Consider the following 26,377-nt stretch of genomic DNA (forward strand, 5'->3'; position numbering starts at 1 on the left):
TTTATTTATTTTTGAGAAAAAGTGAGCTTGTTAGAGTGTTGCCAAGTGAGGAATAGACAGATGTGTGAAAGCACCAATGTCTTTTCACCAAAGTCAGGTTCAGAGAAATAACTTATCTGGGAGGTCACCTGCCATTACAACCCGGGTTCAAGCCCAGGAACCACATGGAAGCACTATGGCACTGACAGAAGCTCCAGTGTCATGGCGTCTCCTCCTATATGTGTCTGATTTTTTTTCCCCCCACCAGGGTTATTGTTTGGACTCAGTGCTGGTACTGTGAATCCACTGCTCTTGGAAGCCATTTTTTCCTTTTTTTATTTATTTATCTGTAAAAAATATTTATTTATTCCCTTTTGTTGCCCTTGTTTTTTGTTGTTGTAGTTATTATTGTTGTCCTTGTTGGATAGGACAGAGAGAAATGGAGAGAGGAGGGGAAGACAGAAAGAGTGAGACAAAGACACTCGCAGACCTGCTTCACCACCTGTGAAGCGACTCCCCTGCAGGTGGGGAGCCGGGGGCTTGAACCAGTATCCTTATGGCAGTCCTTGCACTTTACGCCACCTGTGCTTAACCCACTGCACTACCACCTGACTCCCTTCTATTTTATTTTTTAATATTTATTTCTTTATTCCCTTTTGTTGCCCTTGTAGTTTTATGTTGTAGTTATTATTGTTGTCATCATTGTTGGATAGGACAGAGAGAAATGGAGAAAGGAGGGGAAGAGAAAGACAGACACCTACAGACCTGCTTCACCACTTGTGAAGTGACTCCTCTGCAGGTGGAGAGCCGGGGGCTTGAACTGGGATCCTTATGCTTCCTTACTCCTGTTCTTGCACTTTGTGCCACCTGTGCTTAACCCATTGCGCTACCAGCTGACTCCCTGTTATTATTTTTTTATTTGACAGGACAGAGAGAAATTGAGAGGAAAAAGTAGAGAGGGAGAGAGACAGAGAGACACCTGCAGACCTGCTTTACCACTTGTGAAGTGTCCTCCCTGCATGTGGGGAGTGGGGGCTTGAACCTGGATTCTTGCTCATGGTGACATGTGCACTTAACCGGGTGTGCCACCGCCCAGCACCCCGTCTCTGATTCTCCCTATCTGAAAAGGTCATCCTTGGGCAGTGAAGCCTTGGTGAGAACAAGAGAACAAGTCTGCTGTGGCCCCCTCAGCCTGACTTCCCCTCGGTGGCCTCAGCCTACAGTCAGAATCCAAGGGCAGCAGGGAGCTAAAAAAATGGTTCTCCAAAAAGACTCTTGTGCCTGAGGCTTTGAGGTCCCAGGTTCAGTCCCCAGCACCACCATCAGCCAGAGCTGAGCAGTGCTCTGGGGGAAAAAAAAAATCTGTGGTCTGTGAGGTGGCGCAGTGATAGGGCTTTGGACTCAAAAACATGAGGTCCTGAGTTCAATCCCCGGCAGCACATGTGCCAGAGTGATATCTGGTTCTTTCTCTCTCCTTCTATTTTTCTCATTAATAAATAAATTAAATTAAAAGAATTTCTTTTAAAAATACAGAGACAGAGATAGAGAATGAAAATGTATTTGAAATAAAAATTTGTGTGGGGGAGATCGTATAGTGGCTCTGCAAAGGCCGCTGGTGCCTGAGGCTCTGAGGTCCCAGGTTCAATTCCCAGTACCACCATCAGCCAGAGTTAGGCAGTGTTCTAGCCTCTGTATCTCATTAAAATAAGACAAAACAGGGAGTCGGGTGGTAGTGCAGCGGGTTAAGTAAACGTGGTGCAAAGCGCGAGGACCGGTGTGAAGTTCCCGGTTCAAGCACCTGGCTCCCCACCTGCAGGGGAGTGGCAAGTTTGTAGGTGTCTGTCTTTCTCTCCCCCTCTGTCTTCCCCTTCTCCCTCCATTTCTCTCTGTCCTATCCAACAACAACGACACCAATAACTACAGCAATAAAACAACAAGGGCAACGAAAGGGAATAAATAAATATCTATTTTGTTTACAAAAAAATAAGACAAAACAAAATAAGAAATTAAAGGGAAAAAAAAGACTCCAAGGGCTTTTTATTTTATTTTTTTATTTAACTGTGAAGCAGGGGGACAGGCTTCTGGGGTGGGGGGGTAGGGGTGGTGAGAAGGGGCCCTGGAGCAGGGCTGGGCTAGTCGAAGCTCTGGGAGTCCTTGCTCGTGGTGGACTCCGCACCGGTGGTCGATTCACCGCCGGTGGTAGACTCCCCGCCGGTAGTGGACTCCGCAGCCATGGTGGACTCCCCACCGGTGGTGGACTCGCCGCCAGTGCTGGAGGCCGGGCCAGTGCTGGAGACCTGTTCTCTGCTGGACTCGGGGCCGCCGCTGGACTCGGAGCCGGTGGTCCTGCCATCCTCGGCGCCTAGGCCCTGGCTGGATTCCAGGTAGCCGCTGGAGCCCAGGGCGCTGGCCTGGCTGCTCAGCCTGTGGCCCGTGGTAGAGCCTCGGCTGGAGGAAGGCCCCTCGTGGTCCCCGGTGGAGGCGAAGGTGACGCGGCCCGCCCCGCTGGAGCCCGGAGCGCGGCTGGCGCTGGATGGCCTGCCCCGGTGGCTGAGGATGGAGCCAGGGACCGTACTGGGGCTCCGGGGGGACAAGAGGCGGGAGGCTGCCGTGATGGTAGGGGCACCCGAGATGCTGGTATTGCTGTCCCGCCGCCGCAACTCGGCCAGCTGCTGCTCCCGGGCCTCCAACTGGGGCGGGGGGGGGGGTGGGGGGGGACAGGGGGTTTCAGGGCCCACTGAAGGGCGGCTGAGCCCCGGCACCCCACACTCAGGCCCATTCTCACCGACTTGATCACTTGGCTCCTCAGCTCCTCCTTGCTCATAGGGTAGTCATCCTTGCCCTCAAAGCCAGGGGGGTCATCCCTAATTGGGGGTGGGGGGCAGGAAGAGACCAGCTCTGAACCCACCAAAGACCCGTGGTTCTTGGATGCTGTGCCCAGGGAAAGACCCTGAGCCATGCTCTGGCCCCAGGTCTGAGTTTGCAAATGGGGAGAGTGGAGAACAGGGTTCAGAGTCCCAGACAGTCCGTGAGACCCTTATCTCTTTCTGACACTCTCCTCCCCCCCCAAAAAAATGAATCAGTCATTTATGTGTTCACCTGCTGATGCCCAAAACCTTCAATAAGCCCTCCACCTCCATCTCATCTGTCTCCTTGCCCCGCGTCCCCCACCCAGGAGCCACCTGCCCCTTCCCCTCTGCCTTGCTCCTCACAGATTGTTAGGGAGGTGTGGCGGGGGCAACTTCTTGGGCTGTTCGTCCTGGCTGTGGCCCAGCACCAGGAGGGCTGCATTGGTCAAGCTGGTGGTGGTGAAGTTCTGCAGGGGAGAGGCAGCCAGTGACCCACCAGCCCCTCCTCCTGTCCCATCCCTTACCCCCCCCCCCACCAGGCCGCTCAGTTTCTCTGATTCTCACCTGAGCCTCCAGGTAGGCCTGCACCGTGAGAAGCTCCACCAGCCGCTTCTCAATGAGGCCCAGGAAGAGGCCGATGTCCCGGTCTCTCATGAAGGACTTCACCCCCAGGAGATCCTTGATGGTGGTGCTATCACACTGGGCCTTGGTGAAGAGCTTCTGGATGTCTGGGGACCCAGAGACAGGTCAATGGGGGACCCATGGCCGCTGGGCACTCACCTTCTTCTCCCAAGCCCCCTCACTCGTAGTCCAGGAGGAGTCATCTATCTCAAGGATGGAAGGAGAAGGGGCCAGGTGGTGATGCACCTGAGGCTTCTGTTTTCATCTCTGATGCCCTCTCTGGCTCATGTGAAACACTCTCCCATATGATTTTTTTTTTTTTTTTAACAGGGCACTGCTCAGCTCTGGCTTATAGTGATGGGGAAGACTGAACCTGAGACCTTTTTGGTGCTTCAGGAATGAAAGTTTTTTTTTTTTTTTTTTTTTTTTTTTGCATAGCTGCTATGCAGTGTCCCCAATCCAAGAAATCTTTTTAGTTTTTCTAACTGAGCACCTGCTGTGACCACAAGGTGGCTCTCCTGCTTGCTCTCAAGATCTGCCTTTCTGTCTCTTTACCTTCAGATTTATTTTTATTTGAATGAGAGAGAGAGAAAGACAGAGACAGAGACCAGAGCACTGCTCATCTCTGGCTTATGGTGGGCTGTGGATTGAACCTGGGACCTCAAAGCCTCAGGCATGAGACTCTTTTGCAGAACCATTATACTGCATCCCCAGTACCAGGTTTCCATCTAGTTCCCATAACGCCCTACAAGGCAGGCACTGCGATCCCATTTGCAAAGGGGCTGAGACAGAGAGAACCACATAGCAAGACATGCGGTTCAAGCCCAGGGCCGTGACGCTTGCATTCACATCAGAGGAATGGAAGGACTAACCTAGCAGAGCACCCATGTTACAATATACAAGGACGTGGGTTCAAGCCCCTGGCCCTCACCTGCAGGGGGGAAGCTTCTAGAGCAGTGAAGCAGTGCTGCAGATGTCTCTCCCTCTCTACATCCCCCTTCCCTCTCAATTTCCCTCTGTCTCTATCCAAAATAATTAAATTAGTTTAATTAATATTTCAAAATAATGGGGGTGAGGGAGACAGCATAATGACTCTGCAGAAGAGACTTGCATACTTAGGCTCTGAGGTCCTGGGTTCAATTCCCTGCACCAACATAAGCCAGAACTGAACAGTGATTTGGTAAAAAAAAAAAAAAGGGGGGGGGGCGGGTGCTGAATCATGGTTCACCTGCCTAAGTGCACACATTACCATGCACAAGGACTCAGGTTCAGGTTCAAACACCTGCTCCCACCTGCAGGGGGAAGCTTCATGAGCTGTGAAGCAGATCTGCAGGCGTCTGTCTGTCTCTCTACCCCCCCCCCCAATTTCTCTCTGTCCTATCAAATGAAGAAGAAAAAGATAAGAAAAAGAGAGGAAAAGAAAGGAAAAGATGACCACCAGGAATGGTGGGCTCGTCATGCAGGCACTGAGCCCCAGAGATAATAACCAGGGTGGCAGGAAAAAGCAAAAAGGTGAATCAAAGGATATGGGTAGACGAGGAAAGAATAAAGATAATGATACGGGATGGATGGATGGATGGATGGATGGATGATGGATAGAGGAACGGATGTGCACTGAGGCAGATGGATGATGGGTAGGGTGGGTGGGGGACCAGAGATGGTTAATGGGATGATATGTGTAGAAGGAAGAATACTTGATAGATGAAAACTGAATGGTGGCTATAGGATGGATAAATAGGTAGGTGGTGGATAAGAGATGGCTTGGGGCTGCAAATACAGCATAATGATTATGCAAATAACTAACACCTGAGGCTCTGAGGCCCCCAAATTCAATCCCCTGTACCACCATAAGCCAGCGCTGAGCAGTGCTTTGGTTAAAGTAAAAGGGGGGCGGGAACCAGGCGGTAGCGCAGTGGGTTAAGCTCATGTGGCAAGAAGCACAAGGGCCAGCCTGCGGATCCCAGTTCGAACCCCCGGCTCCCCACCTGCAGGGGAGTCGCTGCATAGGCGGTGAAGCAGGTCTGCAGGTGTCTATCTTTCTTTCCCCCTCTCTGTCTTCCCCTCCTCTCTCCATTTCTCTCTGTCCTATCCAACAACAGCAGCAGCAGCAATGACAACAATAACAATAAATACAACAACAAGGGCAACAAAATGGGGAAAAAAATGGCCTCCAAAAGCAGTGGATTCATAGTGTAGGCACTGAGCCCCAGTGATAACACTGGAGGCAAAATAATAATAATAATAACAACAACAACAACAAATGGATGGATACATATATGGGTGAATTGATGATGGATGGATGGGTGACCTGGGAGGGTGGCACCGCAGATTAAGCATTGGACTTTGTGCAAGCAGGTCACCTGAAGTTTGATTCAAGGCATCATATGTGCCAGAGTGATGCTCTGGTGTCCTCTCTCTCTCATTAATCAATAATTCTTTTCTCTAAAAAAAAAAACAAAAACAATGAAGTGGTCTGGTAGATGGCACAGTGGATAAAGCACTGGATTCTCAAGCATGAGGTTCCGAGTTCAATCCCCAGCAACACATGTACCAGAGTGATGTCTGGTTCTTTCTCTCTCTTTCTCCTTTTATCTTTCAAATAAATATTTTTAAAGTGATGTGTGGATGAATGAATGCATGGATGGATGTCTAGGTTGACGGGTGGGTGGGTGGACGGATGGATGATGCTAGATGAATGTTGAGTTGAAGATGGGACACTGGATGGGTGGATGGATGTGGGGTGGGTGGGGTGATGAGCTATCTTACAAAGTCATCCATGGAACGCCCCTAAGTGGCTCCAGCTGCTCACTCCTGATGAGCAGAGGCCTGTGCTGACCTGCCTTGAGCCTCTCCAGCTGCTCCCGGAAGTCCTGGAAAAGTGACTCGATGCCCTCGGCCTCCTCGCGCACCTGGTCCACCCGCTGCTGCAGCTCAGCCTCCTGCTGCGAGTGCTGTGAGTGCTGGGTCTCCTCACCAACACGCACGCTCATCAGGGCCTCCTGAATCTGCAGCCGAACCGAACCGGAAAGCTGCTGGGCCCTGCGCACTGGGGGGCCCTGGCCTAGCTGGAGGATGGGGTGGGGCTTACCCACCTCTTTGATCTCTTCCTGCAGGTGCTCCATGTCCGAGTTCTGCTCATTGATGAAGTTGAACTCCGCGAAGTTGCGTTCCTCCACTGTGAAGAGCAGGGCAAGGTTGGGCCCAGAGGTACAGGGACAGAGGACGCAGATAGAGAGGACATGGGACAGGGGCCTGACGGTGGCGCACCTGGTTAAGCGCACACATTACAGTGCACAAGGATGCAGGTTCAAGCCCCTGGTCCCCACCTGCAGGGGGAAAGCTTCACGAGTGGTGACGTAGGGCTTAAGGTGTGTCTCTCCGCCTCTTTCTCAATTCTCCCCCCTCCCTTCTCAATTACTCTCTGACTCTATCCAATAATAAATAAAATAATTTTAAAAAGAATATATTAGGGGTGGGGTAGATAGCATCATGGTTATGCAAAGAAACTTTCATGCCTGATACTCCAAAGTCCCAGGTTCAATCCCCCACACCATCATAAAAAAAGAATATATTAAAAGGGGGGGGGCATGGGGCAGAGAGGCAGAGAGATGGAAGGGGGAGAGAAGGAGATGCCAGAGAGACAGTGTGATGGGAGTGTGTGGGACTCGCATGAGAGAGGTCCTGAGTTCAGTCACCTGCACTGTCAATAGCTCCACTGAGCAGAGCTCTGGCCAAAAAGAATAAAAGCAAGAATGGTGAGGACATCACCCAGCTGGGAGAGCATCGGGTTTGAATGCCTTAGGTTCCCAGTTCAGTCCCTGGTGGTGCAAGTACCAGCACAGCACTCTGCCTCCTCTTCCTCTCCTTCTCAATTTTAATTATATTTTTGTTGTTGCTCTACTTTCTTACCCATTCTCTGTTTCATGTGAAAGTCTCTCCCACATATGCACTACATACATCTTTAAAAAACAAAAAGAGGAGGGGCCAGGCAGTGGCGCACCTGGTTAAGTACACATATCACCATGTACAAGGACCCACGCTTGAGGCGGTGCTCTCCACCTGTAGGGGGAAACACTTCATAAGCAGTGAAGCAGGTCTGCAGGTGTCTATCTTTCTCTCTCCCTCTCTTTCTCCCTCTTCTGTCAGTCTTGTCAAATAAAAAAAAAATAGAAAAAAGTGGTCGCCAGGAGCAGTGGATTTGTAGTGCAGACACCAAGCGCCAGCAATAAAGCTGGTGGCAAAAAAAAGAAAAAGGAAAAAAGAAAAAGAAAAAAAAACCACATGGCGACAAAGATTCAGAGACATAGAGGAGGAGGACATAGAGGAGAAATGCAGAGCAAATTAGAAGTGCCTGTGGAGGTGCAGATGTGTGGAGATGTGCGGAGAAGAGGATTGAGGACACCAGGAAAGCAGACAGTCACAGACAAGAACATCAACTTGAGGTTGAGGGAGGGTGTGGGATAGTAACGCTGGGGCCCAGGAATGAGGGGCAAGGGAAGGTGGCTAGAGGCAGACACCCACAGAAACTCCAAAAGTATGATGACAAATGTAGGATGAGGACAGACACAGAAAGGAGATGCCAGCAGGCCAGAGTCAGAGCCAGGGGTGACAGAAACGGGGATCTCAGGACAGAAGTGAGCAGAGCAGGCTTCCTGGGCAGGGTTTCCTGTCCCTCCAGAGAAGGGGGCCCTGGTGGATGGCTGGGGTACTCACTCTCCAAGTATTTGTCCACCAACAGGTCGGGGTTGCTCTCCCCAGTCAGCTGGGACAGCTTGTGGAAGGCATCCTCATAGCGCAACACCAGCTTCTCCTGGGAGGTCTTCCTCAGACCCTGGGCCACCTCCTCGGCTGGGGGGAAGAGGGAGCAGTGAGGTGGCAGCGCTGGGGTGACCCCACCAGGCAGAGAAGTCTTCTTGAAGAGGAACACGGGCCTTGAGTGGCCATGAAGACTAACCACCGGAGGTGGCCGCAGAGGACTGACCTTAAGAGCCGGCCATGGAGCGCCAGCCACAAAGGACTGGCCACAATAGCCAGTCACAGAGAGCTCAGCACAAGAGCTAGCCACGAGGACCATCCACAGCGGCTGGCCAAGGAGGACTGGTCACAATAGCCAGTCACAGTGGGCTGGGCAGTTGTGTACTCAGTTGAGCGCACATGTTACCATGCACAAGAACCTGGGTTCAAGCCCCTGGTCCCCACCTGCAGGGGGAAAGCTTCATGAGTGGTGAAGCAGTGCTGCGTGTGTGTCTCTCTCTCTGTCTCCCCATCTCCATTTGTCTCTGTCTTCATCTAATAAATAATAAATTTTTTAAAAATTAAAGAACAAAAATGGCTGCCAGCAGCAGTGGATTCGTAGTGCTGATACCGAGCCCCGGTGATAACCCCGGTGGCAATTAAAAAATAAAAAAAGTGGGAGTCAGGCGGTAGTGTAGCGGGTTAAGCGCAGGTGGTGCAAAGCGCAAGGACCGGCATAAGGATCCCGGTTCGAGCCCCCGGCTCCCCACCTGCAGGAGAGTCGCTTCATAGGCAGTGAAGCAGGTCTGTAGGCGTCTGTCTTTCTCTCCCCTTCTGTCTTCCTCATCTCCATTTCTCTCTGTCCTACCCAACAACGATGACATCAATAACAACAACAATAAATACAACAATAAACAAAGGCAACAAAAGGGAATAAATAAATATTTTTTAAAAATAAATAAAATAGGGAGCCGGGCAGCAGTGCAGTGGGTTAAGTGCAGGTGGCGCAAAGCACAAGGACCGGTATAAGGATCCCGGTTCGAGCCCCCGGGTCCCCACCTGCAGGGGAGTCGTTTCACAGGCGGTGAAGCAGGTCTGCAGGTGTCTATCTTTCTCTCCCCCTCTCTGTCTTCCCCTCCTCTCTCCATTTCTCTCTGTCCTATCCAACAACAACCACATCAATAACAACAATAATAACTACAACAATAAAACAACAAGGGCAACAAAAGGGAATAAATTAATAAAACATTTAAAATAAATATAATAAAGCCATCCGCAGAGGACTGACCAGAAGCGCTGGTTACAGAGGGCTGACCACGAGCGCTGACCGTGGAGGACAGGCCATGGGGACTGACCACACTGAACTGACCCCAAGAGCCAGGGAGGACTAATCAGAGGGAAACAGCCCCAGCACTGCCAGCCTGGCAGGGGTTGGTGGGTTGGAGGGGCTGTTAGTGGGCCTTACCGCGTTTCTGGCGCTTCTCCAGGATTTGGGGGTCCGTCTGCCGCTCATGGTTCTTGAACTTGAGGAAGCGGTGCAGGTGGTCCATGTGTGCGATCTGCCGCTGCAGCGTCTGCAGCTCTGTCTGGTTCTGCGCCTCCTCCTTCTCCGCCCGTTCCCGCAGCATGCTCATCTTGGTCTTGGCCTCCTCCCTGGGGAGAGGGGAAGCGATGGGAGGAACCAGCCTAGGTCCCCCATGGGAGGGCTGGCCTGGGGGACTCTGATAGGAAGTGGCAACCTGTGGTCCCTGATGGGAGGAGCTGGCCTGGGGCTACCCACCATAAGGGGCTTGACCTAGGAACATGGATGACAGGGGGCTGGTCTGGGATCCCTGAAGAGAGAGGCAAGCCTGGGGGTTCCTGATGGGAGGAGCCTGCCTGGGGTCCCCCCCATGAGAGGGGCTAGCCCAGGATTCCCCCATGGGAGAAGTCAGCTTTGGGTCCCTCTCATGAGAGGGGACCTGGCCTGGAGGTCCCCATGGGAGAGGCCAGACTGGGGGTCCCTGCTGTGAGGGGCTGGCCTGAGGATCCTTCCCATGAGAGGGGCCTGATCTCATGCCAATAAGAGGGGGCTGGTCTGGGGTCCCTTATGGGAGGGACAGGCTTGGGGTCCTATATGAGGGGCTAGCTCTGGATCGCCCATGAGAGGGACCAGCTGCAGTCCCCCTGATGGGAGGGGCTGTCCTGGGGTACCCCTCATGACAGGGAGCTGGTCTGGAGACCCCATGAAAGGTTTGGTATGGGGTCCCCAGGTCCACAGTACCCCCCACAGAAAGGACTGGCTTGGGGTTCCCTATGGGAGGAATCAGCCAGCAGTCTCTGGGATGGGGGCCAGGCTGAGCATCACTGTATGACCCTCAGGCAGAGGACAGGTGAACAGAGGCCCAGAGGGGAGGGAGGTAGGCAGCCTAGGAACAGGGTCATGAGCTGGAGATTGGGAAGGGGGTGTGAGCTGTGCAGCTGAGCCTCCCAGTGCACAGGACACACAGCCAGCACTGGCGCATACACCCTGTCAGGATATGGGGAATTTGGCCATCTCAAAAGCCTCACTATAATTTTAAAAAAGGAGGAAGAGGAGGAGGAGGGGTGGAGGGACACAGCGGGCAGGGAAGCAGGTTTTTATGGTCTGTGTCTGAGGGAGCTGGGAATCACCCCATCACCCGGAGGCCACCCACGCCACCCCCAGCCACAGGCCCTACCTGACCGAGTAGGCGGAGGTGGAGGACCCCATGAGGGTGCTGACTGTGTGCCGCAGGAGACTCATTTCCTGCAAGAGAACCCGATAGAGACGGTCTCCCTGCAGCCCCAGAGATGGTGAAGCAGCCAGAGCACCTGACTTGCAAAGAAGGTTTGGAGTTCAAGCCCCTGCACTGCATGTCTCTCTCGCTTTCTTTCAATGCCACCAGGGTTACTGCATGATGACTCCACCACTCACCAAATTCTTATTTCTTTTTCTTTCTTTTATTCTAATAGAGACAGAAAGAAACAGAAAGGGAGAGAGACCCACAGCACTACTCCACTGCTCATGGAGCTTTGCCCCTGCAAGTGGGGATCAAGGGGTTGGACTAGGTCTTCACTCATAGTAATGTGTGTGCTCTACTAGGTGCAACACCAACCAAGTCCTGTAATTTATTTATGTATTTACTTACGTATCTATTGTCACCAGTGTTATTTCTGGGACTTCACTCCGGCAGGATTCCGCTGCTCCAAATGGCTATTTATTTATTTACTTACTATAATTTATTATTTATTTTAAAAAATATTTATTTATTCCCTTTTGTTGCCCTTGTTTCTTTTTATTGTTGTTGTTATTGATGTCGTTGTTGGATAGGACAGAGAGAAATGGAGAGAGGAAGGGAAGACAGAGAGGGGGTGAGAAAGACAGACACCTGCAGACCTGCTTCACCGCCTGTGAAGCGACTCCCCTGCAGGTGGGGAGCCGGGGCTCGAACTAGGATCCTTACACTGGTCCTTGTGCTTTGTGCCACCTGCACTTAACCCTCTGCGCTACCGCCCGACTCCCTACTTACTATTATTTTTAAAATATTATTATTATTATTTTGCTTCCAAGGTTATGGCTGGAGCTTGGTGCCAGCACTACAAATCCACTGCTCCTGGCCACTTTTTTTTTTTTCCTTTTTTTATTGGATAGGATAGAAAGAATTTGAGAGAAGATAAGGAGACAGAAAGGGAGAGAGAGGGGATTCGACTTCCGGAGGTGGAGCTACGAGCAGCAGATCGCTTTCTCTCCTCTCCTCTCCTATCCCGGATCAACTAGGAATACCAAAGGAGACCACCCGGACCGAAACAAGACAGGACTAGAATGACCACAGAAACCCAGTAAATCACCCGTGAGTACAAACACGCATGGCTGGTGACAGAGAGGAGAGAGGGGCCTAAGGAGAGATTAAGTGACTGCTAACAGTTCGACAGTTTGTCAGTGGAGACACCACCTCCAGTCTGCTCCACCAACAAGGGGACAGCTGAAGGGAGGAAAGGACTCCCCAGAGACTCACCAAGTGCAACTCTGAGTCTCCATTGCTACTACCCTCAGAATCTGGAGCAGCAACAGGGAGGGACACCAGGGGACAGAGATCTAACCGGGAAACTCAGAAGACCTATACCTCGGTGGCATAGCTGAGGGGCTGTGAAAGTCTCTTGGCATAACCACTGGATTATCTCTGCCACACCCTGCTTTATCTCTTGGTCAGGAGTCAGTGATTAAGCTAAGAAGCCTATTGATAGTTTAAAAGCCCTCAGGCTCCCATAGCCTACAGGGGGAAAAAAAAAAAAGGCTTTTACACCACTGAACTCCAACTCAGGGATTGAAAAAACTGTTAACTTATTTAAAATGGTTAAAACAACAAGAAAAAATATTGGAGACTCGAACCAGGACAAGAGTCCAGCTAAAAGTCCTCCAGAGGGTGAAGCACAAAACAACGAGTTCAACATCCAAACATTAGCTAGGAAATAATAACAGGAGTGAGTAAAGAATTTGAAAAAATTGTAATCAGAAATGCAGGAACAACAAATGAGAATATGGAAGAAAATTCTAATTATCTCATGGTTATTAGAGAGCTGAAAGCTGAAATCGCTGAGCTAAGAAGGCAACTAGCTGAACAAGCTAAAACAGTATCAGAGCAGGGCAACAAAATAGATGAACTCCAGAAAGAAGTAGAGAGCAGAGAGAATAGAATCTATGAGGCTGAAGACAGAATTAGCAAGATTGAGGATGAATTAGAGACAACTAAAAAAGAAGTAAGAGATCTCAAAAAGAGATTAAGAGATGCTGAAAACAACAACAGAGTCCTATGGGATGACTTCAAAAGAAACAATATACGCATTATTGGCTTACCAGAGGAAGAAAGAGAAGGGGAGGAAGAAAGCGTTCTCCAGGCCATAATAGCTGAAAATTTCTCTAGTCTAGACAACACCAAAGACATAAAGATTCAAGAAGCCCAGAGGGTCCCAAACAGAATTAACCCAGATCTAAAGAAACCAAGACATGTCATACTTAGATTGGAAAGGAATAAGGATAAAGAAAGGATCCTCAAGGCTGCAAGAGAAAAACAAAGAGTCACCTACAAAGGAAAACCCATAAGATTAGCAGCAGACTTCTCCATACAAACACTACAGACCAGAAGAGAATGGCAAGATATCTATCGAGTGCTCAATGAGAAAGGCTTTCAGCCAAGAATACTATATCCTGCTAGACTGTCATTCAGACTAGATGGAAGCATCAAAACCTTCTCAGACAAGCAACAGTTGAAGGAAGCAACCATCACCAAGCCTGCCCTGAAAGAAGTTCTGAAAGGTCTCCTATAAACAACCAGACCACCACAAATAGGACATATATCAAAACACTCTAAAACTCTACAAGAATGGCGTTAAAATATCTTCAATCTTTGGGAGTCGGGCGGTGGCGCAGTGGGTTAAGCGCACGTGGTGCAAAGTGCAGGGACCGGCGGAAGGATCCCTGTTCGAGCCCCTGGCTCCCCACCTGCAGGGGAGTCGCTTCACAGGCGGTGAAGCAGGTCTGCAGGTGTCTATCTTTCTCTCCCCTCTCTCTCTGTCTTCCCCTCCTCTCTCCATTTCTCTCTGTCCTATCCAACAACAAAAGCAACGTCAACAATGGCAATAATAACCGCAACGAGGCTGCAACAACTAGGGCAACAAAAAAGGGGGGGAAAATTGCCTCCAGGAGCGGTGGATTCATGGTGCAGGCACCGAGCCCAGCAATAACCCTGGAGGGGGAAAAAAAAAAAAAAATCTTCAATCTTTGATATCAATAAATGTCAATGGCCTGAATTCACCTATTAAAAGACACAGAGTAGGAAGATGGATCAGAAAACACAACCCAACAATATGTTGTCTACAGGAAACTCACCTAACTCAACAAGACAAACACAGACTTAAAGTGAAAGGATGGAAAACTATCATTCAAGCCAATGGCCCACAAAAAAGGGCAGGAACAGCTATTCTCATATCTGACATGATAGACTTTAAAATAGATAAGATTAAAAAAGATAGGAATGGACACTACTTAATGCTCAGAGGATCAGTCAATCAAGAGGACTTAACAATTATTAATATCTATGCACCCAATGAGAAGCCATCTAAATACATCAAACTTCTACTGAAAGAGCTACAGCAATATATTAACAGTAACACAATCATAGTAGGGGACTTCAACACCCCACTATCTCAACTTGACAGATCATCCAGGAAGAAAATCAGTAAAGACATAAGGGAGCTAAATGAAGAGATAGATAAACTAGAACTATTGGACATTTTCAGAGTCATTCATCCCAAGAAACTGGAATACACATTTTACTCAAATCCACATGGATCATTCTCAAGGATAGACCATATGTTAGGCCACAAAGACAGCATCAGCCTATTCAAGAGCACTGAAATCATCCCAAGCATCTTCTCAGACCACAGTGGAATGAAACTAACACTTAACAATCAACAAAAGATTAGTAACAGTGCCAAAATGTGGAAGCTCAACAGTACACTTCTTAACAACTTCTGGATCAAAGAGGAAATCAAGGAAGAAATCAAAATGTTTCGAGAGTTCAATGAAAATGAAGACACAAGCTATCAAAATATTTGGGACACAGCTAAAGCAGTCCTAAGAGGGAAGTTCATAGCTATACAAGCACACATTAGGAAACAAGAAAAGGCACAAATAAACAGCCTGATTGCACATCTCAAAGACCTAGAAGAAGAACAACAAAGGAATCCTAAAGCAACCAGAAGGACAGAAATTACTAAAGTTAGGGCAGAAATAAATAACATTGAGAATAGGAAAACCATACAAAAGATCAATGAAAGTAAATGTTGGTTCTTCGAAAGAGTAAACAAAATCGACAAACCTTTAGCCAGACTCACAAAACAAAAAAGGGAGAAGACCCAAATAAATCGGATAGTAAATGAAAGAGGAGAAATCACAACAGACACTGCAGAAATTCAACATATCATGCGAGGCTTCTATGAACAACTATATGCCACCAAGCTAGAGAACCTGGAAGAAATGAATGATTTCCTAGATACCTACCAACTTCCAAAACTAAGTAAAGAGGAAGCAGATAACATGAACAGGCCCATCACAGCTAATGAAATTGAAACAGTTATCAAAAATCTTCCCAAAAATAAAAGTCCTGGACCAGATGGTTTTACAAATGAATTCTACAAAACTTTCAAAGAAGAACTAATACCTCTACTTTTAAAAGTCTTCCAGAAGATTGAAGACACTGGAATACTCCCTGCCAGCTTCTATGAAGCCAACATCACCCTGATACCAAAAGCAGACAGGGACACAACCAAAAGAGAAAACTACAGACCAATATCTCTGATGAACATAGATGCGAAAATATTGAACAAAATTCTAGCCAACCGGATACAGCAGTATATCAAAAAAATTGTTCATCATGACCAAGTGGGGTTTATCCCAGGCATGCAAGGTTGGTTTAATATACGTAAATCAATCAATGTGATCCACCACATCAACAAAAGCAAGACCAAAAACCACATGGTCATATCAATAGATGCAGAGAAAGCCTTTGACAAAATACAACATCCCTTTATGATCAAAACACTACAAAAAATAGGAATAGATGGAAAATTCCTGAAGATAGTGGAGTCTATATATAGCAAACCTACAGCCAACATCATACTCAATGGTGAAAAACTGGAAGCATTTCCCCTCAGATCAGGTACTAGACAGGGCTGCCCACTATCACCATTACTATTCAACATAGTGTTGGAAGTTCTTGCCATAGCAATCAGGCAGGAGCAAGGAATTAAAGGCATACAGATTGGAAGAGAAGAAGTCAAACTCTCCTTATTTGCAGATGACATGATAGTATACATGGAAAAACCTAAGGAATCCAGCAAGAAGCTTTTGGAAATCATCAGGAAATACAGTAAGGTGTCAGGCTATAAAATTAACATTCAAAAGTCAGTGGCATTCCTCTATGCAAACACTAAGTTAGAAGAAATTGAAATCCAGAAATCAGTTCCTTTTTCTATAGCAACAAAAACAATAAAATATCTAGGAATAAACCTAACCAAAGAAGTGAAAGACTTGTATACTGAAAATTATGAGTCACTACTCAAAGAAATTGAAAAAGACACAAAGAAGTGGAAAGATATTCCATGTTCATGGGTTGGAAGAATTAACATCATCAAAATGAATATATTACCCAGAGCCATCTACAAATTTAATGCTATCCCCATCAAGATCCCAAGCACATTCTTTAGGAGAATAGAAAAAATGCTACAAATGTTTATCTGGAACCAGAAAAGACCTAGAATTGCCAAAACAATCTTGAGAAAAAAGAACAGAACCGGAGGCATCACACTGCCAGATCTCAAACTGTATTATAGGGCCATTGTCATCAAAACTGCTTGGTACTGGAACATGAACAGACACACTGACCAGTGGAATAGAATTGAGAACCCAGAAATGAGACCCCACACGTATGGACATCTAATCTTTGACAAAGGGGCCCAGACTATTATATGGGGGAAGCAGAGTCTCTTCAACAAATGGTGTTGGAAACAATGGGTTGAAACATGCAGAAGAATGAAGCTGAATCACTGTATTTCACCAAATACAAAAGTAAATTCCAAGTAGATCAAGGACTTGGATGTTAGACCAGAAACTATCAGATACTTAGAGGAAAATATTGGCAGAACTTTTTTCCGCATAAATTTTAAAGACATTTTCAATGAAATGAATCCAATTACAAGGAAGACTAAGGCAAGTATAAACCTATGGGACTACATCAAATTAAAAAGCTTCTTCACAGCAAAAGAAACCACTACCCAAACCAAGAGACCCCTCACAGAATGGGAGAAGATCTTTACATGCCATACATCAGATAAGAGTTTAATAACCAACATATATAAAGAGCTTGCCAGACTCAACAACAAGACAACAAATAACCCCATCCAAAAATGGGGGGAGGACTTGGACAGAATATTCACCACAGAAGAGATCCAAAAGGCTGAGAAACACATGAAAAAATGCTCCAAGTCTCTGATTGTCAGAGAAATGCAAATCAAGACAACAATGAGATATCACTTCACTCCTGTGAGAATGTCACACATCAGAAAAGGTAACAGCAGCAAATGCTGGAGAGGGTGTGGGGTCAAAGGAACCCTCCTGCACTGCTGGTGGGAATGTCAATTGGTCCAACCTCTGTGGAGAACAGTCTGGAGAACTCTCAGAAGGCTACAAATGGACCTACCCTATGACCCTGCAATTCCCCTCCTGGGGATATATCCTAAGGAACCCAACACATCCATCCAAAAAGATCTGTGTACACATATGTTCTTGGCAGCACAATTTGTAATAGCCAAAACCTGGAAGCAACCCAGGTGTTGAACAACAGATGAGTGGCTGAGCAAGTGTGGTATATATACACAATGGAATACTACTCAGCTGTAAAAAATGGTGACTTCACCGTTTTCAGCCAATCTTAGATGGACCTTGAAAAAATCATGTTGAGTGAAATAAGTCAGAAACAGAAGGATGAATACGGGATGATCTCACTCTCAGGCCGAAGTTGAAAAACAAGATTAGAAAAGAAATCACAAGTCGAACCTGAAATGGAATTGGAGTATTACACCAAAGTAAAAGACTCTGGGGTGGGTGGGTGGGTGGGGAGAATACAGGTCCATGAAAAATGATGAATGAAATAGTGGGGGTTGTATTGTTAAATGGGAATCTGGGGAATGTTATGCATGTAAAAAAAAAAAAAAGAAGTAGAAACGCAAAGCAGAAATTGACTGAGTTTGGAGTATGGCACCAAAGTAAGAAAGCAGAAGTACACTAGAGTTTGCATCACCAGGTTCCAGGTGTCATCAGGATGCCGGCCAGACTTCCCTGGATTGAAGACCCCACCAATATTTCCTGGAGCTCAGCTTCCCCAGAGACCCACCCTACTAGGGAAAGAGAGAGGCAGACTGGGAGTATGGACCGACCAGTCAACGCCCATGTTCAGCGGGGAAGCAATTACAGAAGCCAGACCTTCTACCTTCTGCAACCCACAATGACCCTGGGTCCATGCTCCCAGAGGGATAGAGAATGGGAAAGCTATCGGGGGAGGGGGTGGGATATGGAGATTGGGCGGTGGGAATTGTGTGGAGTTGTACCCCTCCTACCCTATGGTTTTGTTTATTAATCCTTTCTTAAATAAAAAAAAAAAAAAAAAAAGAAAGGGAGAGAGAAAGACACCTGCAGACCTGCTTCACCACTTGTGAAGCTTCCCCCCTGCAGGTGGGGAATCAGGGGCTGGAACCCGATCCTTGCTTGGGTCCTTGTGCTTCACACTATGTGCGCTTAACCAGGTGTGCCACTGCCCAGCTCCCTTATTATTTTTTTTTTTACCACAGCATCGCTCAACTCTGACTAATGGTGGTGTGGGGGATTGAAACTGGTACTTTGGAGTTTCAAGCATGAGAGTCTCTTTGCATAGCCATTATACTATCTACCCTGGCCCAAATATTTATTTATTTACTAGAGCACTGCTCAGCTCTGGCTTATGGTGATACTGGGGATTGAACCTGGGACCTCAGAGCCTCAGGCATGAGAATCCTTTGCAAAACCATGCTGCTATCTCCCGAGTCCCTCGGCCTCTCTTTTAATTTCAGAATACATATACATACATTAGCTTCCTCTGGAACTCTAGTTTCTCTTTCTCCCTCTGCCTCATGTGTAATAAAATTAATCTTTAAAACATACTATAATGTGCAAGGACCCAGGTATAAGCCCGCAGTCCCCATCTGCAGGAGGAAAGCGTCATGAGTGTTGAAGAGAGCTGCAGGTGTCTCTCTCTCTCCTTCCCTATCTCCTCCCCCTCTCAGTTTCTCTCTGTCTCTGTCCAATAAATTAATAAATAATAAATTAGTAAGTAAAACAAAAGACATAAATAAAACAAGCGTATGGGCACGGTCGGTCAGTGTCAGAGGCCCATAGTGGAGCCCTGGGGGGGGGGAGCAGTCTGCAGTTGGGGTGGGGTACCAGCTCCCTCCCTCGCCTCGCCCACCTTCTGCAGCTTGTGGTCCACGTTCAGATAGCGGTTCCGCTCCACCCGCAGCAGGTCCAGCTCTTCCCGCAGGCTGGCGTTCCGCACCAGCTGCATGTCAAAGTGGCAGGTCATCTGGGGGCGTGCAGGGACGTAAGAGCCGACATTCCAGTGACTGTCACCTCCCTCCTCCATGCCCAGCCCTCTTGGCAAAGATGGAGACCCCCGAGAGATGGGCCCCCATTGTCCCCCTTTTGGAGAAGCCTGAGGGCATCATCCACGCCCTCCTCCCTTCAAGTAACCAGGCAGGGCAGAGCCAGATAAGCGCTCCCCGTTGAATGCACACATTACACTGCTCAAAGACCTGGGTTCAGGCCTCACTCCCTACGTGGGGGAGCATCACAAGTGGTGAAGCAGTGCTGCAGCTGTCCCTTTTTCTCTCTCCTTCTCTATCTCACCCTCTCTTCTCAATTTCTCTCTGTCCCATCAAATAATGTAGAAAAATTTAAAAAGGGGGGGGCTGGGTGGGCGGTGGCACACCTGGTTGAGCATACATGGTGCAGTGCTCAAGGATTCAGGTTTGATCCCCGGCCCCCATGTACAGGGGCAAAGCTTCCCGAGTAGTAAAGCCGGGTTTCAGATGTCCTTCTGTTTCTCTCCCTCTCTGTCTCTCCATCCCTCTCAATTTCTGGCTGTCTATATCCAATAAATAAAGATAATAAAAATAAAATAAAGAAAAGATGGCCACCGGGAATGGTGGTTTCATAGGGTCAGCATCAAGCCTCAGTGATAACACAGGTGGCAATTAAAATAATAATAATAACAATAAATAGATAGATAAATAAATGAATGGAGGTGGGAGAAATAATGACTATACAGAGACTCTCCTGCCTGAGACTCCAAGGTCCCACATTCAGTCCCCTGGACCACTATCAGCCAGAGCTGAGCAGTGCTATGGTGGGGGGCGAGGAAGGAAGGAAGGAAACCAGTCATCTGTCTTTCCCTTGGGACCCTCCAGAGGCCCAGGGCCTGGTCTCATACACCTCTGTCCCTGAGTACATTTCCAGGTGGTCCACTGGCAGAAATCTGTTCCATGGCTCCCTGGACGTGGCCCTGTACCTGGGCCACCCACAGACCCTAGGGTGAGGTATAGGGGGAGGGAGAGAGCCCCAGAGGGTGCCCCTTACCCTGTCCAGCTGGTCCTCTAGGACCTTGATCCTCCTCTTGATCTTGCATTTCTGGCTCTGGATGATGCTTGGGGCACTGCCGTTTTTACTCTGGGCAGCAATCTGGGCCTCCCAGTTCTGTATCTGCAGGCAGAGAGGATGGCACCTGTGGACTGGCTGAGTGCAGGAGAAACTGAGGCAGCCAGGGAGGTGAGAGGCAGGAGAGAAAACTGGCCAGACAGGCCCTGTGCCTCCCCGTGTGTGAGGCCCAGGCTCAGACCCCTGACCCCTGACCCTGGGAGACGTGTGGAACTGAGGCTCCAGTGTTGTGGAGTCTTTCCTGACTTCTGTCTCTCTAGCTGAATAAGCAATCAGCCCAGAAGCAGTGAAATTGGAGCACTGGGAAATAAAAAAGATGTATTTGTTTCTTTACTTTCACTTGCCCTACTTAGTGACTTTTCTTTTACATATATATATATATATATGTGTGTGTGTGTGTGTGAGTGTGTGTGTGTGTGTGAGTGTGTGTGTGTGTGTGTGTGAGTGTGTGTGAGTGTGTGTGAGAGTGTATGTATGAGTGTGTGTGTGTGAGTGTGTGTGTGAGTGTGTGTGTGTGTGTGTGTGTGAGTGTGTGTGTGTGTGAGTGTGTGAGTGAGTGTGAGTGTGTGTGTGAAATGGAAAGTGGGGAGGGGCTGCAACACAGGTTCCAGCCCCCAGGACATTGGAGGAAGTTTTGGTGTTAGGGTCTCTTTCACTCTATGTCTCTATCGCCTCTAGCACTTAACCCAGTGCACAACAGCCCAACCTCCTCTCCCTCCCTTCTCTATCAAGATAGGAAGGAAGGAAGGAAAGAAGGAAGGAAGGGAATAACTGGTCTGGGATCAGAAACTTCTAGTGGCAAAAAGGGGGAAAAAAGTGTGCACAACAACTCTATGAAATGAATTCTATAAGTTGATGAATAGGTTAAGTGCACATGGTACAAAGCACAAGGACTGGCATAAGGATCCCGGGTTCTAGCCCCCGGCTCCCCACCTGCAGGAGAGTCGCTTCACAGGCGGTGAAGCAGGTCTGCAGGTGTCTTTCTCTCCCCCTCTGCTTTCCCCTCCTCTCTCCATTTCTCTCTGTCCTATCCAACAATGATGACATCAATAACAACAACAATAATAATTACAACAACAAGGGCAACAAAAGGGAAAATAAATAAATATAATTTTTTTTAAGTTGATGAATAGACACACACACTCACACACACACACTCACACACTCACACACACACACTCACACACACACACTCACACACACACTCACACACACACACACACCCCGGCTGGAACCTGTGTTGCAGTCCCTCCCCACTTTCCATTTCACACACACACACACACACACACTCACACACACACTCACACTCACACTCACACACACTCACACACACACACACACACTCACACACACACTCACACACTCACACACACACACTCACACACACACACTCACACACACACACACACCCCGGCTGGAACCTGTGTTGCAGTCCCTCCCCACTTTCCATTTCACACACACACACACACACACACACACACACACTCACACACACACTCACACTCACACACACTCACACACACACACACACACTCACACTCACACACACACACACACACACACCCCGGCTGGAACCTGTGTCGCAGTCCCTCCCCACTTTCCATTTCACACACACACAAACACACACACTTACACACACACACACACACACACACACACACACTCACACACTCACACTCACACACACACACACACTCACACACACACACACTCACACACACACACACACCCCGGCTGCCGCAGCCTGGGCACCCACCTCCTTGTCCAGCGCCTTGGCCTGCTCCTGCAGCTCATCCACCTCGGCCTGCACCTGGGTCCGGCACTGCAGCAGCTGCCCCATGTTCTTCAGCCGCTGGTGGTCCTTCAGCCGCTTGACCTGGCCCTGGGCGATGTTGATCTGCACCTGCAGTTGGTCCCGCAGGTCCTGCAGGCGTTGGATCTCCTCCCTGTCCGGGGAACGAGCGAGCGGGGAGGCCCGCGCCTCACCAAGGGCTCGGGCCGGCTGGCCCCCACACCCGGACCTCAGCCCTCAGACTCTTTCGCAGCCCCCTCCCCAGCCGCAGACCCTGAATCTGCCCCTCAGTTATGCGACCTATGAATCTGACCACCCAGCCACTTTGGCAGCCACCCGCCAGCCCCGCCCCCAAGCTCCAGGCCCCAGGAGCGTGACCCCCCCCAGCCACCATCACCACCCCCCACGGGCTCACAGCTGCTTGTTGATGCGCTGGTGCACCTCCTTGCTGTAGGCCCGCCGCTCGCCTTCCATGACTTTGCATTTTCGCAGCAGGTGGCTCAGCTCCCAGTCTACTGATGGGACACGCAAGGGTGTCCACAGGAACCTAGGCCCCAGCCACTGTCCCCACAGCCCTGGGGACTGTGCTTTCTCCTCTGGGAGCTTCACCTACAGCCACGGAACTTCAGACCAAGTCCCTCGAACCCCTCCCTCACCGGTGACTAGAAAGAAGCCTTTGGTCCCCTAGAGCCAGGCTTCACATTTCCTGCCTGGCCCACACCTCTGTGGCCCAAGGGGACCTTGTCCTGCTCTACTCAGGGTCTCCCCTGGCATCCCAGCTTCCCAGCCTGGTGTTAAGGTCTCACGCAACCCTACCCCTCTTCCCATCTTGAGTCCCACTCAGTGGTGCCCATTCCCAGGGTCACTCTGTTCCCAAAGACATGTGGCCAAGTCTGTAGACATTTCTGATTGTCACAACTGAGGGACGCTTGAGTAGGTAGTGCTATTGGCACTTGGTGGGTAGAGGTGGCCCAAGACACTGCTAAGTGCCCTGTAATACAGAGGACAGGTGTCTGTCCTCAACCAAGCATCCCCTCCCAGTGTCACCAGGACTGAGTTGGAGAAACCCATTTCAGTCACGGCGGGTTCCTCTCCCAAAGGCTGATCTCCTCTCAGAAACTCCAGGCAGGAATTGTGCCCCCCTCAAGTACCTCCTCCTACAGGCAGTCTCCCTGACCACCCCTCTCCCCAAGCTTGCCTCCCTCCTGCACCATTGCACACCTATGTGTCTCCAACATACACATACACACTCAAGAGGCTCTCCTACAGGGGCTCACTGTCCCCAGGACCCCTGGAACCTAGTGAAACAGAGGCAGGTGAGGGGTGAAGTCAAGAAAAAACACATGGATTACCCATGCCATCCAGGAAGCCTTCACTTCCATCCTCGGAGCTCACAGAAGAGTGTCCCAAAGGCATCTTGGCCAAAGAGGGGGGCTGCTGTAGGGGAGGCAGGGGAGCCCTCAGACAGTAAGCAGGGGAGAAGTCCCAGGAGGGGGTGGGAGTTAATAAGAGCAAGGCACTGGGCACCAGCTACGGCCTCCCTGAGTCTCAGTCCTTCCGGGGATGGGAGGCCACCCTCTCAACTCCACCCTCCATGCACATGGACTCTAATCCTGGAGCGCGGCGTATGCAGCCCCTCCCCGCAGGCTCTCACTATCTCCCGAGGAGGCTGAGGAGTGGAAGGACAGAACCCTGTCCCTACCTGCCCGCGTCCCTGCCCTGTCCTCGATGCTCTCAGCTCACTGTTGTGGTCTGGTTACTGGGGAGATAAGGGGCCAATGAGGCTGGAGGACTGTGGTCGGCGAGGCGGGACAGAGGCCGCAGGGAGGTTGGTGGGAAGGCTGGCAGCGGAGGTGGAGCCGCCAGCAGAACAGCTGGAACCTGGGGCTGGGCGCACCTGGCCAGCAGGGCGTGTCTGCGGCATGAGTGGGCGGGGCGTGTGTTAGTGGGCGGGGATAGGAGAGGCTGAAGGGGCGTGGTTTAAGTGGTGGGGCAGGTGATGTCCAGGGGGCGTGGTTTAAGATGTGTTAGGGGCGGGACTAAGAGGGCCCGGGGGCGCCTGAGCAGTTCTTAAAAGGACAGAGGCTTCAGATCCCAGGAGAGGCATGGCTTCAGAAGACGCAAGGGGCGGGACTTCGTGTGCATAAGGACCCGAACACACTACGATCATCCTCTCTGGCATTATGCTATTCCACTGCAGAATACTGTGCCCCAGTATGGTTCCGTAGCCCCATGTCCACTTGGTCGATTCCAAATTATATTCCTCCATGAGGATAATTTCTGGAACCATCCGTTCCACCCCGGTTCCATGGCTGCCAGTTCTTAGCAACATCGCCCCGCCAGATATTCCTCGGGATGCGGCATCATCTAAGTTCATTTCCCATGTCTACGCTCGACCGGACCTGCCAATATACGCGGATATCTTCGCCCACCCTGTTCAACGCTTGACATCTCGTCACCCAATCTGGTCTCCTACGCCTACACTGAACTTCTCTGTTCCAGACTCTTGGAAACAGAGTTGGCAGTCAGCTGAGGTAAAGAACAAACACCTCATCACAGACCCCTGCAAGCGTCAACCCGGCTTTGACCTAGCACGTTATGATTGGGTCCTCCTCAATCGCTATCCAACAGGCCATGGCCAGTGCGCCGCTATGTTCCATCGCTGGGGAGCCAGAGACGACCCGAACTGCCCCTGCGGCTACAGACAGACTATGACCCACATAGTCAACGACTGCCACCTCTCCAGATTCAAAGGAGGTCTCGAAAGTTTACATCAGGCTCAACCTGAAGCTGTTGACTGGCTACGGAAGGGCAAATGCTAGAAGAAGAAGGAGCTGGGCTTGGGTGTGGGCGTGGCTTGTGTGAGAGGGGCGGGGCCTCCGGGACTGCGGGGACCACGGCGGGAAGAATCCAGGGCGGCCGGGAACCGCTGGTTGCAGTTGTGGGGCGTGGGCTCCTCAGGAGGCCTCTGGACCCGGTCGGTCTTTGCGGGGAGCTGGAGGATGCGGGTCTCAGCAGTCAAGTTCGCTATGTGGGATCTGCACCAGACTAGGTTCCCGGGACTGCGGGAACATGCTGAGCATTTCCGAAGCTGGTGTGTGTGTGTGTGTGTGTGTGTGTATGTGTGTGTGTGTGTGTGTGTGTGTGTGTGTGAAGTGACGTGACTTTTGGAAGCTTCTAGAGTTAGAACAAAACCCTTGGGCCCAGGGGCCGGGAGATGCGTGTCCTAAACGGATTAAGACCACATTGTTTCTGCGGCCTCCTGAGCAGGGAGGCGGTGCAGGGAGCTGGGAGGGGAGGAGCGCTCACCACCGCCACTGGTCCTTACAGCGGGCCACTGCGCATGCGCAGCCAACGGCCTCCAGCCCGCTCCAAACTCCGGGACCGACGCCGAGAGGAAGTGGGCGTGGCACAGCTCGGTAGCACCGCCCCTTCGCGAGGGCCACGCCTCTTTCTGGACACGCCCTCTTGGACGGACCACCACTACCCACGTGGGCCTCCCGGGCGCCGGCGGGCAGTGGGCGCTGCTCCCTGCAGGCTGGGTGTGCCCGACGCCTGCGGTTTCCTGTGGGAGGAAGCGGCCTTCGGGTGTTGAGCACAGCTCATAGCCTTGGAGGCTCGGGAGGGGTAGATCCTTCCACCGCCCTCCCTCACCCTGATTCCCCATTTCCACAGCGGAGGAGAGCCCCCCAGCAACTCCCACCCACCTCCATACTTATTCTCGTGCTGATCGCACCTACAGAACTTGACTCACTGCTAACCTGCAGTTCTCTCTCGGCTCGGTTTTCCATGCTTGATGCTTCCCAGGACCCAAAGCCGCCTCATTTTCTCTGTACACCATGAAGAGCAGTCCTAATTTGTCCCTCAGTAACCCAGACTCCCCTCCCCTCTCCCTCTCTTCCCCTCCCCGCACCACCCTTCTCCCCTCCACTTCCATTCCCTTTTCCCTTCCTTCCTTCCTTCCTTCCTCCCTCCCTCCCTCCCTCCCTCCTTCCCTTCCTTCCTTCGTCAGATAACATAAAGGTTATCCCTACAATTCTCAGATTGGCTCGAGAGTCTGTGCTAGACTCGTTGCTCCCCCAACCGCCCCAAACACACACA

General features: G+C 50.1%; 1 protein-coding gene across 3 annotated transcripts; it reads right to left on the bottom strand.

Moving 5' to 3' along the window:
* Positions 1–2,019: 2,019 nt before the first annotated feature.
* On the bottom strand, positions 2,020–24,379 carry ODAD1 (outer dynein arm docking complex subunit 1). 3 transcript variants are annotated; one of them, XM_060173595.1, is made up of 15 exons: positions 23,979–24,379; positions 23,629–23,713; positions 22,692–22,788; positions 22,241–22,430; positions 20,407–20,529; positions 19,241–19,354; positions 10,883–10,950; positions 9,649–9,836; positions 8,163–8,297; positions 6,542–6,624; positions 6,286–6,454; positions 3,393–3,556; positions 3,192–3,295; positions 2,765–2,843; positions 2,020–2,669 (listed from the first exon to the last, which is right to left on the bottom strand). In XM_060173595.1, exons 2-15 carry the CDS (start codon positions 23,690–23,692, stop codon positions 2,112–2,114), a joined length of 2,136 nt encoding a protein of 711 aa, XP_060029578.1. In that variant the 5' UTR covers positions 23,693–23,713; positions 23,979–24,379; the 3' UTR covers positions 2,020–2,111. The 3 variants fall into 3 exon arrangements, with proteins under 3 accessions (XP_060029578.1, XP_060029562.1, XP_060029570.1); XM_060173579.1 differs by having other exon boundaries at positions 22,692–22,791; XM_060173587.1 differs by lacking the exon at positions 23,979–24,379 and having other exon boundaries at positions 22,692–22,791; positions 23,629–23,949.
* Between the last annotated feature and the right edge of the window lie 1,998 nt (positions 24,380–26,377).

Source organism: Erinaceus europaeus, chromosome 2 (assembly GCF_950295315.1).
Source record: "Erinaceus europaeus chromosome 2, mEriEur2.1, whole genome shotgun sequence".
Lineage (NCBI taxonomy): Eukaryota > Metazoa > Chordata > Mammalia > Eulipotyphla > Erinaceidae > Erinaceus > Erinaceus europaeus.

Excerpts from the sequence above, each read along its gene's own strand:
- ODAD1 (XM_060173579.1), bottom strand. The coding sequence starts at position 23,692 with ATGCCTTTGGGACACTCTTCTGTGAGCTCCGAGGATGGAAGTGAAGGC. Across the intron at positions 8,298-9,648 it reads GGAGAAGCGCCAGAAACGCG|CCGAGGAGGTGGCCCAGGGT; the intron begins GTAAGGCCCACT and ends TCTTCCCCCCAG. Across the intron at positions 2,670-2,764 it reads GGAGCCAAGTGATCAAGTCG|TTGGAGGCCCGGGAGCAGCA; the intron begins GTGAGAATGGGC and ends CCCCCGCCCCAG.